At 45.2% G+C, this 19,667-nt stretch overlaps 1 protein-coding gene across 6 annotated transcripts in view; it reads left to right on the top strand.

Annotated features, from left to right (window-relative positions):
• LOC106587166 (zinc finger protein 536) overlaps positions 1 to 19,667 on the top strand; it is a 180,279-nt gene that overhangs the window by 64,864 nt on the left and 95,748 nt on the right. For 5 of the 6 annotated variants that reach the window (XM_082969411.1, XM_045708867.2, XM_082969410.1 and 2 more), the window contains one exon: positions 14,335 to 16,589. In XM_082969411.1, the coding sequence (XP_082825537.1) occupies positions 14,336 to 16,589 (2,254 nt within the window). In that variant the 5' untranslated portion in view covers position 14,335. Of the gene's footprint in view, positions 1 to 11,216; positions 11,612 to 14,334; positions 16,590 to 19,667 lie in introns of those variants that run through there. The other variant, XM_045708871.2, reaches the window with a different exon arrangement.

Raw genomic sequence — 19,667 nt, 5'->3', positions numbered from 1 at the left:
ATGGTGCAGGGCTTTTTGAATTAGAACTGGATTGTGTGGAAGAGATGTTCACGGGCCGGGTCTATGACAGTCTATGGGATTAGTGTCATAAAGTGGTTCCAGCCACAATGAGTGTGAGTAAACACCGTAGATGGCGTGGAGAGGTCCTCTGCCCCAGATTTACAATGAACCTGCCCTACCTGAGGGAAAGACTGCGACGTGCAATGCTGTATTCTGACTGTCCCAAATGCTGGTGCGTGATGCAACCGCTCACAATCTGTTCAGGGGGAATCATGTCATCATACAGACAGCACTATAGCACATTTACTGTCCTTGACTTAAGCAGTCAGTGACACTCCTCTATTGTCCTGACTGTCTAATCACACAGGATGTCTGGGTTTGTTTGGCCTTAGACTATATATATTTTTTTTTTCTTCATTTGATTGAACATTTATTTAAATAGGCAAGTCAGTTAAGAACAAATTGTTATTTACAATGGCGGCCTACGCCGTCCAAACCCGGACGACGCTGGGCCAATTGTGCGCCGTCCTATTGGACTTCCAATCACGGCTGGTTGTGATACAGCCTGGATTGGATCCAGGGTGTCTGTAGTGACGCCTCTAGCCCTGACGTGCAGTGCCTCAAACCGCTGCACCACTTGGGAGCTTATATTATAGCATTTCTCCTCCAATGAGAATACAGCAATTAAATGACGTCCGCTTTGCATTACTTGATATAGGATATGGATCCTAAAGACATATTTGTTGCTATTTTTTGCTGACAATTAGAATTAACTTGAAAAACAAATGATTTACGCCCATGCACTCTCACTCGCCTGTTCAGTGCCATCCAGTTGTGTACAGTTTTATTTCTTAACAAAAGGCAGAGGAGAAGGTCTTTACGTTCGTTCAGTGAGTGAGCGATGGCAGTTTTTTCTTTTGAAGTACCTCCTCGACGCGACACACACTGGAGAGATGTTCATTTATTCAGGGCACAGTGTGAGATAGAGAGGCAACGCTCTCCTCTCGTCCCTCTCCAGTGGCCCGCCTGCCCGGCCGACTGGCCCACAGTGGCCTGAACTTCCACACCGATTGATGGCTCCGTGTGGACCCCCAGCTCCTCCAAACTCCCATAATACTTAGGGAGCGCATCTTTATACACACACACACACACGCCATAATTGAATTACATCCCCTTCAGCTCTGGGGTCCTCTACTGAAGGAAAGAGATGGTCTGTTTCACTGAGACCGAGCTACAGAGTCGTAATTCTCACAATGCCTATCATCCACATTAGATGTGTCACCAAGACAAATAGAGACATAATGCAGGCAGGCAAAGAGATCCGTCACAGTGACTTTGGCAGTGGTTTGCGACTGTTTCCGAGAGTTTCTTCTAGCACCGCCACTGTGCTCCTCATCACAGAGAACGTTGGTGACAGCCAGTGAAGGCTGCTTTGTTTGTGTAGTCGTCTACTCTCTTTAATGAGCCATTTATTGTGTGTTTTGTATTTGTCGTGTTTGTTCGTTTTTTTTTTCTTCTGCTGGTTGAGTTTCGGAAAGAGAGGCCTTGTCTTCCTGGACTCCTTTAGAAAGTAGTCAAACCGCCCTGAGAGTGACTGGGGCTGCGTGTTTGGAGCACGTCAAGTTTCGACCTTCCGTCGCTCTTAACCGTTTCCCAAATCAAAGCATCGGAGTTGCAGTCAAACTCTCCTCCTCCTCCTCTTCGTCTCGTCTCGCCGTGTGCCTGAAGCGCCGTGGCTCTCTCCGCAGCAGGGGAAAAGCAGGGCGTCGGGTAGGAGCGGGACGGGGGGAATGTAGCAGACTGTGACACGTACCTGTCAGCAGGTACTCCAAATAATTGGTAAATTACTACCGCGGGATAGAAGAGGCTTTCTTTTCTTTCTGTTTGATGAATATTTGAAGTCGCCAGGCAGTCGTAGAACAACGCCGCGTGTTTGGCTCGGAGAGTCGGGCTATCACGCGCATAGAGGAAGAGGAGCAGCTAACGCATAGAGAACAGAAGGGATCTTACTGTACTACTTAGTGTAGACAGACACTGAACAGGGAGCACGGGAGCACGGCGTGGAGACTGTCCTCGTAATCTAAACAGGTCTGAACTAACAAGCAGCATAAGCGTATACATTGAGACAATGCTTTACTAAGTGACATATGCTCTCTGTTACACACACTGGCTGACACTGACACGCCCGCTCGCTGACATACTCACTCTCACACACTTGGAAGCCTAAACCCTTTTCCATTTTGAATGGGTGCCACGTGAAGTTCACTTGCTCCGTGGACAAATGTGTTTTAACTTTTGGGGAATCTTCACTCCCCGCCAATTCGATGGGAGCAATTGGGCTCTGTTTGTCTGTTAATGAAACGTATTCGTCTTCGTGTTGCTCTTTCGTCGGCCTCAAACTCACTTTACACCGTAGTCAATTAATCCCCCGAGGGCCGCTCTGTGCATTAAACGATATGTAACGCTTTGACGTTTCAGCTCGCTCATAGAACACTTTGTGATAAGCCGTATGAAGAAAATGCGGAGGAAATTCAAAGGGCCGTGCCACGACACTAGTATGAGGTGGTGAGACAGTAGCCCCGAGCACGGAGCAGTCTCCAAGGGAATGTGTCCTATGTAAAGTAGCCATATCTGAGTGGTAGACTTAGATAGAAATGTCACTGGGGGACGGTCACGTCATAATGACAGGTTTTGGTAGAGCTGAGGCAAGTGCGAGCTGGGGGACATTGGATGCTATTGGTCAAAAGACACAGAATGGACTAGACTAGATTGAGGTTGTGCACAGAAAACACTGTGGCTGGGTTTGAGGACCTTGGTCCGTATCGCCTGCATGAAGTGCTTGTGCTGGGTGTTGATGCCGTCAGTGAATGCCTTAGATATGGCCAGTGGGGTCGAGGTGTAATGAAGCGTATGGGGCACATCCTCGATCCTACCCCCCACAAAGCAAGACCTCCTTCAGGACTGACTGGACCTAGGGTGGCCCACAGGCCTGTAGTTTAGCCCACGTTTCAGTGGACGTGAAACAGCTTGACATGTGAGACACTTCCCCAGGGTATGAGGCGTTTCATCTGCCTTTTACCCTGTCTGCCATGGTGAGGCTGAGTCAATGAAGGCCATGTCTGGCCAGTGGATCTCATTGGAAGTAGCCTGCTGTTGTGTGTATTCTATGGTATTTGCTAATCCCCATCACGCTCCAAATCAAATTTGATTTTCCATAGAACATGTCCATCTCAGATTGCATTTCTGAGAATAATGTGATTGTTTTGTGGCGGAGACTTTCATGGTGGTACGTGTTTCCTTATGTAGGTTGTATCAATAGGTCCAGTGTGTTAGATGTCTGAACTCTGTTTGGTATGCTCACCAACCAGTAACCTAAACAACAGATCTCCGCTGCATTGTTTCCTGTTACTCTATGGGGACTGTGTCCTGCTTGCATATAAACAGGGGGGTGTTTTATATTATTGTTGTTTGCTAGCGACATCTTTGGGTAGACGTTCAAGAAAGGTCCCCCATTTTGATTTATTCATTTCAGCACAGGATTTATGCGGAGATGCTAAAAACGTACATCTCGCACGGACTGACGGAGGATCTATTATTCATGAAAGCTAATGCATTGTTTCTTGTTGCTTTATATAATTTTTCCCCCCCTTTTTTCCCCCCTCACCAGCATTTTCTCAGGCGGCTTGGCAGTAATGTCTGTATTGAAATGAGAAGTTTGAAAGACAAACCACTAGCTCCTTATATGTGTAAACTGCGTTAAATCACACTTTGAGCTTGCAGAGCGGAGCTTCAAATGTTAAATGGGGGTTGAAGTCTGCCTGAACTAATTTGTAGGGCTTTGCACCATGTTGACATTTAAATGTGATAAGAATAGGAAACTGTATGCCGACCTATTTTGAAGATGCTTTCGGAATACATTCACATCAGCGCCGGTCTATAATTAATAAAAATAGACAGGCTTTCTCGCTCCAGATTTGATTATAGTACAACCTTATAAACACTACAGGGATGGAGAAAAAAACAGGGGGAAAAACAATTTGATGGGGGCAGGAATTAAGAGGGATGTGGATTGCGCACACCTGGTTTTGCGGGAGATTGCGTTGGCTGGCTGCTGTGCTATCACATTACTGTGATCCAGCCCCTGTGTTTGTGAGAGAATTGAGGAGAGGGACCGGCGAAATCAGCATGCAAATAATGGCACATTGTTAACTTAATCAGATGCAGGAGCAAAAAAAAAATATGGAGAGGGAGGGAGAGTGGGAGGGATGGAGAAAGGGAGAGGATGGAGGGTAGGAAGGAGGGATGTAGAGGAGGTGGGGCACATAAATAAGAGTCAGGGCCCTGAGATGGCGGAGGGCAGAGGGGAAGGGGTATGTGTATGGGGTTGAGGGGTGAGCTGCCGAGTGGAAGATGGGGGCTGGTTTCAGGGCATCAAGATGATGCGGCCTCTCCAGAGCTCCGTCAAGTGGCTCAGACAGGCAGTTTAACGGTGATAGCAGAGCGCCGTCCGTGTTGTGAGCCCTTCTGTCACCGGCCCCCGAAAACAGATCACAGCTGTAGGACATGGGTATTATCTAAAGGCTGAGGGGACAGGGAGGGGTGGTGGGGTGTGGCAGTCAGGCAGGCAGGCAGGCTAAACATGGCAGGTTCTCCCATGTTGCTGGTGACTTTCTAGGCTAAGCTATACGTCACAGTGCCATCCTTAAATGCTTATTCACAACAAATACATTATAGCCTCATCATGGATGAAATGCAGTACCATTAGATTTTTATTTGAAATTCTTTCACCAAAACATGGATGCCCTTTTATATGGCTTTTAAGATAATTTTGATTTGTAAATCTGATGATGTCTTTCAATGTGTTGAAATTGCACAATGCACCCCTAGAGTTCGTAGCTGCTACGTTGTGACCACTATAGGAATACAGTGGCTTGCGAAAGTATTCACCCCCTTTGGCATTTTTCCAATTTTGTTGCCTTACACCCTGGAATTAAAATGGAGCTTGTATCATTTGATTTACACAACATGCCTACCACTTTGAAGATGCAAAATATTTTTTATTGTGAAACAAATAAGAAATGAGACAAAAGAAAACTGAAAACATGAGCGTGCATAACTATTCACCCCCCCCCCCAAAGTCAATACTTCGTAGAGCCACCTTTTGCAGCAATTACAGCTGCAAGTCTCTTGGGGTATGTCTCTATAAGCTTGGCACATCTAGCCACTGGGATTTTTGCCCATTCTTCAAGGCAAAACTGCTCCAGCTCCTTCAAGTTGGATGGGTTCCGCTGGCGTACAGCAATCTTTAAGTCATACCACAGATTCTCAATTGGATTGAAGTCTGGGCTTTGACTAGGCCATTCCAAGACATTTAAATGTTTCCCCTTAAACCACTCAAGTGTTGCTTTAGCAGTATGCTTAGGGTCATTGTCCTGCTGGAAGGTGAACCTCCGTCCTAGTCACAAATCTCTGGAAGACTTAAACAGGTTTCCCTCAATAATTTCCCTGTATTTAGCGCCATCCATCATTCCTTCAATTCTGACCAGTTTCCCAGTCCCTGCCGATGAAAAACAACTCCACAGCATGATGCTGCCACCACCATGCTCCACTGTGGGGATGGTGTTCTCAGGGTGATGGAGGTGTTGGATTTGCGCCAGACATAGCATTTTCCTTGATGGCCAAAAAGCTCAATTTTAGTCTCATCTGTCCAGAGTACCATCTTCAATATGTTTGGGGAGTCTCCCACATGCCTTTTGGCAAAAACCAAACGTGTTTGCTTATTTTTTTCTTTAAGCAATGGCTTTTTTCTGGCCACTCTTCCGTAAAGCCCAGCTCTGTGGAGTGTACGGCTTAAAGTGGTCCTATGGACAGACACTCCAATCTCTGCTGTGGAGCTTTGCATCTCCTTCAGGGTTATCTTTGGTCTCTTTGTTGCCTCGCTGATTAATGCCCTCCTTACCTGGTCCGTGAGTTTTGGTGGGCGGCCCTCTCTTGGCAGGTTTGTTGTGGTGCCATATTCTTTAAATTTTTTAATAATGGATTTAATGGTGCTCCGTGGGATGTTCAAAGTTTCAGATATGTTTTTATAACCCAACCCTGATCTGTACTTCTCAACAACTTTGTCCCTGACCTGTTTGGAGAGCTCCTTGGTCTTCATGGTGCCGCTTACTTGGTGGTGCCCCTTGCTTAGTGCTGTTGCAGACTCTGGGGCCTTTCAGAACAGGTTTATATATACTGAGATCATGTGACAGTTAGATTGCACACAGGTGGACTTTATTTAACTACTTATGTGACTTCTGAAGGTAATTTGTTGCACCAGATCTTATTTAGGGGCTTCATAGCAAAGGGGGTGAATACATATGCATGCACCACTTTTCCGTTTAACATTTTTTAGAATGTTTTTAAACAAGTAATTTTTTTCATTTCACTTCACCAATTGGTACTATTTCATGTATATCCATTACATCAAATCCAAATAAAAATACATTTAAATTACAGGTTGAAATGCAACAAAATAGGAAAAACGCCAAGGGGGAAGAATACTTTTGCAAGGCACTGTAAAACAGAGAGGTTACGACCCATGATGCATTGCTCATGCAGAGATGCCTCTTGAATACAATATGTACAATCTGCAGTCATGGTAACATAAACAACATATTAGCATCATGGTGGTGGTGGGGGTTAGCGATGACGAGGGTTCGGGAAAACAGAGAATGTGAGTAATATCACTTATCACCAGCCACACGGCACTACACCGGGACAATTAAAGAAGAGGCCTTGTGTTGCTTCAAGAGCAAGACATCTCCAGGGAGGGAAGCACTGAATGCACTATACAGAGAGGTCATTTTTCATTAAACATCATCGCCTTCATGAACACACACACGTGCACACACACGTGCACACACACATACACACAGACATGCACACACACACACACACGCGCACACACACACACAGGCACACACACAAATACATACACAAATACACACACAAATACTCACACACAGACACTTGTTCTCTGCTGAACTGGGTTGTAGCCGCTGGTAGTGAGAGATGGTGAATCAGTGATCATGTTGAAGGTCAGAGAGGGCAGGGAGAAGTGATAAAAATGCAGACAGGTCAGAGAGAGAGGAGTGTGGAGAGACATTTGGAATCCAGGGCCTGGGCCAAATTGGCCCTTCAATACACACATCTCTTAGTTACCTCAGTAGAATGAAACAAAACAGTTTTGGTAATGTATACTGTCCTTTAGCCTCTCAGATTTACTGTAGAAAATGTGTCTTCTAAATTTGCTTTGCAGTAAAAGCTATTATCTTTAGCAACCTCACCAAAAGGAAGCTGCTGTTCTGGGATGGGTGTTTCACAGAGGAGAACAGGACGAGGAGAGGGTTTTGTAGTGGAGTTCAGAGAGAGGCCTGTTTTGAAGTTTGACCAACTTTGCCTTATTCCGCTAATCAGTCTTGTCTTAGTGAAGCGTTGGCATGTAGGCAAACACTTCTGTCTGGCCCGCAAAATGGTTACACTCGCTCTCTCTTCCCCTTCTTCCCCTCTTTCCCTCTCCCCCTTCCTCTCTCACTTTTTTTCTCTGATCCTAAGAGAAGTAGCCCCACTGTTTCAGATAAAGTGAGATAAATAAACATGTTCCCTGATGTCCCGAAGGCTCCCCACCCTCCCCCCTGAGAGCACACCCTCCTAACGCACTTCCTCTGCCACAATTAGTCTATAATAAATACACTTTAATGCAGATAATGTGCCCTGCTCTCTGAATCTCCCTCTCTTCCTCTCTGTCTTTCTTTCCTTTCTTATTAAGCCACATTAAGACAGGATCTGACTTTGGGTCACACGAGAGGGAGAGAGAAAATGATGAATTATTCTCAGAGCTACTCACAGCTGCAAACAATAGCTGCAAAGAAAATACAGATATTGTAACGTATGCAAAGAATCGAGAGCATTTGCAGTCAAGTCTCACTTCCTGATGGCTTTGATAAGATTAGTTGCTTTCTTAAACAGGATGTGTGCTGCTTTTAAAAAACTGCTCTATGGACATACCGAGTACAGTTGCATAACGGCCTGCCTTGACAGAGTGCCTGCAAGAATTGAAAGTTTCCTTCACATGAAGTCTCTCCAGATGAGCTTGAGCGAGTTTATCAAAGTGATGGAATAAAGGAGATTTAACATTGTCATATTAAAAAGACATGCAGTGGTTCAATATTTAAAAAGCCCATTTGCCTGGACAGAAGTGCTTTTTCATTCAAGAGCATATGGCTTCCCTACCTGTTTGTAGTCTCCACCTTATCTTCTCACAGAGAAAAAGGGAGAGAAAAATAGATATTTTCAAAGACATTGAAGAATCGTTCAATGAACGGGCGGCATGATGTAAAAGAATTACTTGACTTGCTTTCCATAATGAGTATCTCTAATTAGCCATACATTTGTTTTGTGAAAACTCCATTCTACAGTTGTGAGGAGATGGTAAGTATGTTGAAGTAGCACCCAGCCCCTCTCCTCCCTTCCCTGCACAAAGGCAGCATCACTTGGCTTCAAGGCACAATTTACCTCCCCACGTATGCATACGAGCGACGGAAAATAGTCAGGAGTGTGAGGGATCTTTTTTTTTTGTTTAATTAGCTATGCAACAATTAAAGGATCCACAAACTAAATTGAACCTTGTCTCCGTCGCCTCCCAGTTTGATTTCAGCACCTGTCACAACAACAGCCCCTGTTCAGCCATTATGCAAAACTTCCTAAGAACAAGAACCAGCATGAGGAGGAGAAAACGGCAATTATTTCTGATATTCACTTACTGTATTTCAGGTAATATTGACATTTAGAGTTTCGAAAGAAAAAAAGAAAAATCCTGAAAGGGAAGAAAAGGTGGCCCGGTTGACTTTTTCAACTGGCGCTAGGCAGATATGGCTTTCTTTTGCCAACATTATAGCCGTTCTAATGCCTGTGAGAGTGTGATGATGGGTGACTCACTCAGCACTACCGGGCTACCCTTCTCATTTCCCACTGTAGAGTGAAAACAATCGCTGGGTTGATTGTACTGTTAGCATGTCTGCCTTTTTAAGAAACAGTGTCAGTGATGCCTTGCTAGCGATGTGTCATTGTATTCATTTTCCAGTATGTAGTGTTCAGATGCAGGCAGGCATCCCAGGGGAATAATGTAAGCCATGATCGACCCTACACGGACAGCTACACTGTGGTCATTGTTCGGTGGCCTTTCTCTGCTGTAGAGTAACCATGCGTGATCAGCGATTCGACCGTGACTACTGTAGCCTGCCATGAGGACGCGGCCCTGTTTTCCCGACAGAGGGTTGTGTCACGAGGGAGAGGGTAGGAGGGGAAAACGGCACATGACAGAATACGGACAATCATTTACATGTTAGAAATTCTTTCCCCATTATCTAAAATCATTCCCTTTTTCCATCCTTTTTGTGCGCTTGTTTGTCCTCTGTCATCTATCTCATCCATCTCCCTTCTTATTGTGAAACACAGTCTGGTTAACAAATGTTCGAGCCAATTAATCCCCCCACTCGTCACAATGCATAAAATCAACTGGCAGGAGTCTCTCCACACCGCTGTGACCACTATTGCAAGATATATACATGAAAAAGGCACACACACACACACACACACACACACACACACACACACACACATCTGCTGGTCATCAAAATAATACCAGGAATGGTTAGCATAAAAGGAAGCTTTGAGCTTTTGGCCCGGCTCCGGTTGATGATGTGGCTGACCAGGACAATGAACTGTGGGAATTCGCTTGTCTCCCGTTGATCTTCCTCCTTGGCATCCCGAAAGCCTGTCAGACGCAGGGATAAAAAGACAGGCATTTTTCTTTCTCTCTTTTCTTTCTATTTTCTTCTTTCAGCGGGGGCCTCATAGTGATCTGTGGAGATGAGCTGAAAGCTGAACTACCTGTTGACAAGTCCTCTTAAGAGACCTCAATGACATATTGTGTGGGACTACAGAGCAGAAAGGAAAGGCCCAGCTAGGTCGATTCATATTTGTCACCGTTGTATAGCGTTCATGTTCTTGTATAGAATTTTTGTTTTGATATATTGGGTTGCTTCATTCGTGCTATGTTGTGAAGCTCGAGTCTTGGTTCTTAACTCCTATGTTAGCGTAGTTGTTGTGTGCGGTCTAGGTATGTTGGAAGAAACGGACTAGGTTTATTGTACTTTATTTCACTTGTTGTGCTGGGAACCGTTCTGTTTTCGCCTCATTACAGCATGTAATAATCCAGTTCAGTCAAAGAGCATGGAGAGGAAGAAAAACAACTCACTTTTCTATTGGGTTAATGAGAAGAGTTCCGAAGACCACCTGCAATAGACTAAACATGCATGAGGAAAAAGTCATATTGGTTTCAATTTACTGCCATGCTTAAAATGAGCCAAGATTTCTCAACTTGTGTTGGTATCTGCTTTCCTTCAATATTTTGTAAATATGCATTCCTCAGAATATGTAACATATGGCAAACGCACACATTTTCCATCGGATTGTTTTCCCCCTCTAAATTCATTAATGATTTGGTGCAAATATGATGGAATTCCGTTACTTTGTGAATAATGATTGATTATTTAAAAGCAATGACCTTCATTATAACTTAATGAGGTATTGCATTGTAATTAGTTAATGGATTCTTGTCAATACATGCCAAAATAACAAAGTATTGCCTTACTAATGGCTTTTCCATTCATAATTTCTCCTTATAAACCTAGTTAAAACAATAACAAAGTGGCAAATCAAAAGGCTGAGGGATGGACCTGGAGAAATGTAACCACTTTCAAATTCATACACAGAGCTATGGATGCAAGGACTGAACATCCATGATATCAAAATAATAGTTTTAAACATGTTTTGAGGCTATACAGTGTTTTTTGTATTACGTTGTTTACTAACATTAGAGTAAAAAAAAAACTTAGATTTGGGGTTCAATCAGTACTTCCACACTGTCTTTTATGAAATCCAAAACCTTCACAAGAGCATGTTTAGGCATACTCTACTTACAGTATGTGTTTTTTGCCTTAGAATATGCAAATGTCTGTGGTGTTCAGTGTGTACATCATTTGTAATACTCACTGAGCAAGTGTTCTCTGTTTCGTTCAACTTTGCATGTACTTTACAGGATCAGAGCACATTTGCCCTCATACATTTGCGATGCTTGTTGCTTAGATAATGACACGCACTGAGCACAAATATATTCGGACAGAAATACACTTCCATTGTGTTAAAGATACCGGCCGTAATTAAGCTGTGGGTTGCAGAGCAATTTGCTCAGAAAAAAAAAGAAGAGAAATCTGGTTTTGTGCCGCTTTACTAAAAACGGTAAATATTAACCACAAACTGTAAAGTAGAGCACTACTGCACCTCTGTGAGAGAGTGCAAAAGGAAGTCTGGTGGCTTTGCAGGCGTCATTTGAGCCTTATCGTTAATGAAAGAGCATTGTTGTAGACACCAGACAAACGTTAGATCTGTTTCAGGTTAGAGCGAGCGCAGACATTGCTACAGTGTGCTGTTTGGATGGCAGACATGTCAAGGTCAAACATACAGGTGTACAGTTACTCGGGAGCTACTTGTAACGCTAACTATGACGGTAAGAAGTTACGACTTGTGACCCTGTGATGTTTATAATGCTAACCACACAGACTTGAATTGCGTACTTGTGTACAAGAGAATGAAACGTTGGATTACTGGTACTTACTGTCTACCAACTGGTACAACTTCCTCTACGTGTGTACATCAACAATTTTTCTTTTTTTCAGAAACAGAGTTCCATATGAGTGAAATAAGACTGTCATGAATACACGGAACACTCACTGTGTCAGTGTTCTAAGAGCCACCTGCATTGTTACTTATAGAGGGCACTCTGATATTGAATTGTTGTCAAAAGCAATGTATGTGTGTGTGCGCGTGCGTGCGTGCGTGAATGTGTGTCTGTGTTTGTGTGTGTTGCATGCGTGTTGATAGGATGGGGGGGGGGGGGGTGTCACATAAGAAATGTCCTTTTTAATCAAGAAAAAAAATATAAAATGACTTGGGAGCAAGGGAGGCATATTAATGGAGTTCATTTGCATACGCTTGTCAGCAAGGATACGTAAAAAAAAATAATATGGATTTGTCAGTTCATTTCACATTATTCCATTGTCTATCTGCCTTTGTTATATGTTAAAGATAAAGCCGGAAATCAAATTGAAGAAAAGGGCAAGCTGCTATCTCTATAAATGAGCAACAGCTCATCAGTCTTGCTTGAATCATAGATGTCTATGGCAAAAGGCAGCGTGTATGCAGGGCACTTTCAAAAAGGGTTCCGTCTGATATTGGCCGAGTTTACAAAGGATTGTGGGTGGCACATTTAAGAGTCACTTCATTTTGTCTGGCAATGGACAATCCTTCCTTAGAGATCAGGATGAGAAAGTTGTCCAGAAACTGGTTTTATCTACCTGTGTATTCTCCCAACATTGTATTTAGAAAATATACTCATATCAGTGTAATATTATTGCAGTATTACAAAGATGTTTTCTGAATGGTATTTGCAGTAGTGTGGGATAGTATATCTGTGTCTCAGTTACATGATAATAAGCTCATACAGTCGTGCGTGACCTCGTCAATGTAAGCAGGCTCTGCATACATGAGGCATGCCCAGTCATCACATAGTCTACATAATATAGCCATTATATCCTTCAAGGGTTCATTTGATGGCCTTCTCCTTTATTACTAGACAATGATTGCAGTCACGTTCTAGAGAAGAAGAAAGTATTCATAAGCAGCCCACAGATCGTATTCATATTTTAGAGATAAGAGTCAACAACAAGCAACAGTATTGGAAGAACGGTCGGCTAAATAACAGCCAGGCCTAAGTCTTCCAGGGTCTTCCAGGGTGCGTCAGCAATGTGCTTCACTCCCACATCCTCTCTATCGTGTGTGTACTTTACATGTGTAACGGTTTGATTCAACATTTTTTTTATTTATTTCAGTTGTTCTGTCTAGCCTTGTCAGTTGGTGGGTGTCTGGGTTAGCACCAGTTAGAAGCCGAGATAGGCATAAGCTAGAGAGAGAGAGATCTTAAAAGCGAGAGCGAGTTGTCTTTGAGCCCTGTGAAGTGTGAGCGGGTGTGTGTGTGTGTGTGCGTGCGTGCGTGCGTGTGCAGGTGCATGTGTCTGTGTGTGTTTCGGTTGGGGGTGTCCCTGAATCCACAGGCGTCTGGACATAAACTGATCTCACTCCACTAAAAGATAACTCATGTTATGCTAGTGCTAAGTCCCTGAAAGGATTTTTTTTTTAAAATGATTATAATCGTGTGTTATAGCACGCTGCCACTGTTACTAGGCAGCATACTAATCAGCTTAATGAGATATTATACAGTATTTTGTTGACCAAGGCAGAACTCACTTTATTGTTTCTGAAGCTTGACCCCACCTGTTGCAAGTTAAAAACACGCCATTATCCTTCTTAAGAGAGGGGAGGGCATCACAAACAACCGGCAAGCAAGAAGACAAAAACAGACTCTGCTTGTGTATTCCCTTCAGCTTGACGGTGTATGCTCTGGGCCGTTGAAACCATTCTTAATGGCTTGGAGGCCTCTGATACATTGGGAACCCATTCAATAACACCAACTGTTGTTTTCCTCATTGGAAGCCATGAGAGGAGGGGAAGAGAAGGCAAGAGAAAAGTGATTCACATCAAATGTAATGTGCCTCTTTAATGGAGAATTACGACTAGACAAGTGTCGCAGTAGGGAGATAAGAGCGTGTGTTTACTGAAGTAACCCCTTGGTTTTAAGTGCTATTGTTAATATCATAATTGTAGCATTGCGGTAGCTTCATGACAATGGCATTGCTCCGTTTCATTAAGGCGTGTAATTGGAGGAATTCTGATAGGATGGGCCCAAGTAGCATAATTAGGCAGTGCCCGCCGTGTTTACTGTGTAATTATTGCATCCAAAACTGTGTTACAGTTTGAGAAAGTTCTGAGGGTTACAGTCTTCCAACCACAAGTGTGAGAACATAAGCTGTACTGAAAATCAAAAGAAGAAAATGACATTTATATGGGCGGCAGGTAGCCTAGTGGTTAAGAGCGGAATAGGTGAAAATCTGTTTTTGTGCCCTTGAGCAAGGCACTTCACCCTAATTCCTCCTGTAAGACACTCTGCTAAATGACATCTCTATTTCCATTCATCATGCACTGACAATTTACTCTAATACTTCTCGTTCTTTTCCGGTGTTCAGATTTTTGGATGAGCCATAGCTCTTTTTTAATGCATTGCTTATCAGGTTGATTGACTGTGGTTGACCGTTGTGATATCCTTCTCTCTTACAGGATGGAGGACTCTAGTTTGTGCCTTGGTGTGTCTTCAGCAGTATCGGACGCTGACAAAGACCATCTGAGCAACGCTGTGCTAAATGGCCGATACCCCATCAGTCAGAAGCTCCACCAGCTGACGGCCCAGCTGGGCCACGCCTTTCCCGACCTACAGAGCCGACAGCAGATCCCTGAGGAGAAAGCTGCCACCCCATTGGATGAGAAGAGCCACGCTGCCCTGGCCAGTCAACCAATCAGCAGTCAGATGGCACTGCTCGCCAACCAGCTCAACCGGGACATAGATGCAAGTGCCCTGGCCAACCTGAATGGGCGTGTGGACCTGCAGCAGTTTCTCAATGGGCAGAACCTGGGCATCATGTCCCAGATGAACGACATTGAAGACGATGCCCGCAAGAACAGGAAGTACCCTTGTCCGTTGTGCGGCAAGCGATTCCGCTTCAACAGCATCTTGTCGCTGCACATGCGCACACATACAGGTGAGAAGCCTTTCAAGTGCCCCTACTGCGACCATCGAGCAGCACAGAAGGGCAACCTCAAAATCCACCTACGCACCCACAAGCTGGGAAACCTCGGTAAGGGACGTGGCCGTGTCCGTGAGGAGAACCGTCTTCTACATGAGCTGGAGGAGAGGGCCATCCTGAGGGACAAGCAGATCAGGAGCAGCAGCCTCCTTCAGCCAGCCCAGCCCCTGCAGCACCAGCCACACCTTGGCCCTCAGAACCAGCAGCAGCAGCAACAGCCTGGCTCTGCCTGTGGCCTCCTCACCCCCACCAGCCTGGGCACTCCAGACTCCCTCTCCCAGCCGTCGTCCTCCCCCAAGCCGGCCGGCGCCCAAGATGACCAGGCCCTGAACCCACCCACTGGATTCCGCTGCACCTTCTGCAAGGGCAAGTTTAAGAAGCGGGAGGAGCTGGATCGTCACATCCGCATCCTGCACAAGCCCTACAAGTGCACCTTGTGTGAGTTTGCTGCCTCGCAGGAGGAGGACCTGATCAGCCATGTGGAAAAAGCCCATATCACGGCCGAGTCAGCTGCGGGACAGGGTGCAGCTGGCGGCTCTGAGAAGCCTGCCAACGAGTTCCGCTGTGAGGTGTGTGGCCAGGTCTTCAGCCAAGCCTGGTTCCTCAAGGGCCACATGCGCAAACACAAGGACTCATTTGAACACGTCTGCCAGATCTGTGGTCGTCGCTTCAAGGAGCCCTGGTTTCTCAAGAACCACATGAAGGTCCATCTCAATAAGCTGGCCATCAAGAGCAAGCCCCCAGCAGAGGACATTAACGCTGTCAACACCATGAACAGCATGGCCCAGGAGGCCCACGCTAACCTCTACTCACGCTACATCTCCTGCCTGCAGGGCGGCTTCCTATCCCCAGACAAACAGGGTCTGAGTGAGCAACACCAGATGCTGGCCAAAGCCGGCATTGCCATGAAGGAGAAGGAGATGCTGGGGAAGCTGCTAGGCCCCATGGCAGGGATGGGCCATGGCCTTGGTGAAGGGGAGAAGCGCTCTCTCCTGGGCTGCCTGAACCTGGTGCCCCCCCTGAAGTCCAGCTGCATGGAACGCCTCCAGGCGGCCGCCAAAGTTGCAGAGATGGACCCGCTGAATAGTTATCAGGCCTGGCAGATCATGGCACGAGGCATGGCCATGGACCGCGCCTTTATGCCCAAGGAGCAGCACCATGAGCAGCACCATGAGGAGATGACCAATGCTGCCGGCATGGCCTTCACTAAAGAGAAGCATGACTACCCTATGATGGGCTCCAACGATGGCTCCAAGCAGAAGCAGCACATCGAAGCTCTGCATGGCTCGAAGGCCGGCAGTGGAGCCATGATGCCCCTGAAAGACGACGGAGTGGGTTTCGACAGCCACCGTGACTTCATGCCACATCATGGCGGCCATGGCCTGGGCCTGGGCCACGGCCTTGAGTACAACCACCTGACTAGCCTGAAAGAGAAACCCACAGAGTGTCCTGACTGTGGCCGGGTCTTCAGGACCTATCACCAGATGGTGGTCCACTCTCGGGTGCACAACAAGGAGCGGCGGCCCATAGAAGAAGCCATCCAGCAGCAGAACAACACCACAGGACTGGATGAGCGGCGTGGCTCGGCCAGCGACCCAGATTCCCAGTCCATCAGCAGGTCCACCACCCCTGGATCCTCCAACGTGACGGAGGAAAGCGGAGCCGGAGGAGGCCACTCCCAGACCGGCAGCGTCCAAGACGACAGCCCACACCCTTCCTCCCCATCCTCAGGTAAGACAAAGTCATTACTATACCCTGAATAACGATCAATCCCATAGTCACATTATCCTTACTATCAGGACTTATTCCAATGTATTCTTCATTATTTATATGGGGAGGACACGTAAGGGGGAGACCACTGTGTCCAAAGAGGATAAGTCCTTACACAAAATGAGTTTGCTGATGGCTGGCACAAGATCTCTGACAGACGCCATTTACTTTGACATCCCTTCGACACAACACTGGACCCTAAGGAGTCCACTTAGACTGGAGAGAGAGAGGGGGGATCTGATCAAAACTGCCTGTTCAAAAGCAGAAAAAAACACCCTCACAGAGGGTCTATAGGATACTTTCTGCGCACTGTTTTTACTGGAGAGAGGAGGCCTGTCTAAACACACTCACACACTCAAACAAAACAATCATATGGAGATGCTCAACTCCCACGACGGAGCTGTGACTTGTGTCCTTCACACTGGCACATAGAACACAGACACGGTGTGGTGAAGAACATGCTCTATACAGACTAGCATGTGTCCCCGTGTAAAATGAGTCACGACTACGAGCACGGGCCAAACATATTACGAGTGATGAAAACATCTCCTTTAACATGGGAGGGAAAGTGATTCCACCGTAGCCAAATAAGCAAAAGCAGATACAGTGTATGTTTAGCAGGATTAAGAGAGGCTGTTCCTAATGATTAGAGACGTTTTAAAGGTAACTTTCTCATTCCTTCGGGTGGAACACCACATCTAAGCAGCTCGCCCGTTAATTAGGCCATGACTATGTGATGATCAGTTGGTTTAAGCTAAACAAGACACTAATTAAAGATATACATATGAAGCAGGTCCAAAAAAATTGAACTTCATTTGCGGAGTGAAATGTGCTTTTTAAGTCGTTTGAAAAAAGTGGCTTATGCTTAAGGCTTGAAGCAACTTAATTCCAACAGTACAGACAAAATTGTTTATTTATTCACAGTAGCATAGAGTCCTTATCATCCTAATGTAGTGTGATGGGTTTGAACATGGAATGGGCTATGTTTATTTTAATCTAAGAAATAATAACAGACAACCCCCCCCCCCATGCACACACCCCAATTAGGAATGAATAAAAACTAGAGTGAGATAAAAACGTATTTTCTTTATAGAGGCTATTAAACATAGCACTTTTCAGCGGGGGGGGTATTTTGCGGAAGTAATTCTCTTCTGAATTTTAATGCAGGAAGTTTCATTTCTTTTTCTTCTGGTTCTCAAGTACTTTGGATCTGAGAAATGTAGCTTATGGCATTTAGTTAACTTTATAAGTATTTACATATGTGTGATGTGAAGAACTTCCACATCATCAAAAACGTACAAATATTGCCAATTGAAATTATATTTACAATAAAACCTACATCAACTGAAATATTTTGGGTATTCACGCTAAACAACGTTGAATATCACACACACACACGCGCGCGCGCACACGCACACACACACACACACACACACACACACACACACACACACACACACACACACACACACACACACACACACACACACACACACACACACACACACACACACTCTCTCTATCTCTCTTTCTCCCTTGCCCTCTTCAACTCTCTCTCTATCTCACTCTCTCTCTGTAGTCCTACCTCGTCTATCAGTGTCTCCTGCCCTGCCGCCTCCTCTGTCCCTCTCTGAGTGCTGTGATGGAGTGTGATCGCCAGCTCAAACGCCTGTGTTTTTCCACCGTACAGGGGGATGCGGGCATCGTGCCAGCTCCCTCCTGCTGGCTCTAACGGGCCTTAAAGTTGACCTTGAGGGCCCCCCTACCTGCTTTTGGGGGGTTTGTCTGTGCGGGCGGGGCTTACATTGTTACAGGTACAACCTCTTAGCCTGGTTCTCTCTCACAATCTCTCGTTCAGACACAGTTCACAGGCTTTCTGTTGTGAGACTCAGGAAGCTGTGTATACACCACTCCACCATAACAACAGGGTCAAAGGGGAAATAAACACTAAAGATGTACAATTTGTTGTTGTCTGTATTTCATTAGTGACAGCACAAAGCCCTACAAGTTTTTCATCCTTCATAACATTGAGTATGATTCATATTTGGAGCTTTGGGACACCTAATTTAGAAACTGAGGTGTGTGAGAAAATGTGTCTGCAGCTAATGTGGAGGAAGGTGCCATTTATGTGTGTGTATGTGTTTGCGTATGAGTGTGTTTCTGCTTATGTGTGTGTATGTGTTGCATGAATGTGTCAGTGTTTTTAAATGAACAGGATGTGGCTGGCTATACCTCTCTGTTAGTCTTTATATTATACTCTTGCAATTTTGCTTGTTGAGAATTGTTTGTGTTTCATTGTAAGGCTGTGTGTGCGTGTGTGTCTTGCAAACATTGCTAACCATCACCATACCGCCAACCTCGTAACCACCTTCCCACTGCAATTTTGAGTTAAACTTGAATTACAGTAATCAACAATAACATCTCAACTGTGAAAGAAGGTCGAGACAATCTCTTTTGTCTTTGACACTGCACTTGTTTAAAGACTTGCTGAGAAAAAGTGTCTGCCTCAGAAATATCCTTCAGAGACCTTGCTTCTTTCATCCACAGCAGTAAAACCTTTAATGCTTTTGTATTTCATAGAGACGTCAGAACCTTTCGCCTCTTTTTCATAAGTACAGTCCCCCCCCCCCTAATCATCTCTTTTATTTGTGTTATTAGGCTAACGGATTGGTTTGACTGCGGAAGGAATCTATTGCTTCAGATTTCAGAGTTCTCCAGTCTGAATTGGGCTTGATAAGCAAGAATGTTCCTACTTGATAGTGTCTCTCTCTGAATGCATTATGGTGGGCCTCAGAGCGCCAGGCCCTGCAGAGTGCAGGTCTTAAACAGAGGCTTACCCTGAATGGCGGAACAGAACCCATTGAAACCTGATGTAATAGTATGTAAAGCAGAGCTGCCAGTGTGTTGTAAGATGGGGGGTATTTATGTTAACATCCATTGTAGATTCTAAAATGTAAGAAAAAAGGGAGATGGAGAGATTTGGACGAACTAAAGACAAGTTTAAAGTTGTTTCTGGTTGGGCCTCTCACAGACTAGGAG

Source organism: Salmo salar, chromosome 26 (assembly GCF_965601325.2).
Source record: "Salmo salar chromosome 26, fSalSal1, whole genome shotgun sequence".
Lineage (NCBI taxonomy): Eukaryota > Metazoa > Chordata > Actinopteri > Salmoniformes > Salmonidae > Salmo > Salmo salar.
The sequence above is the reverse complement of the archived record's forward strand: the minus strand, read 5'-3'. Positions and strand labels throughout refer to the sequence as shown.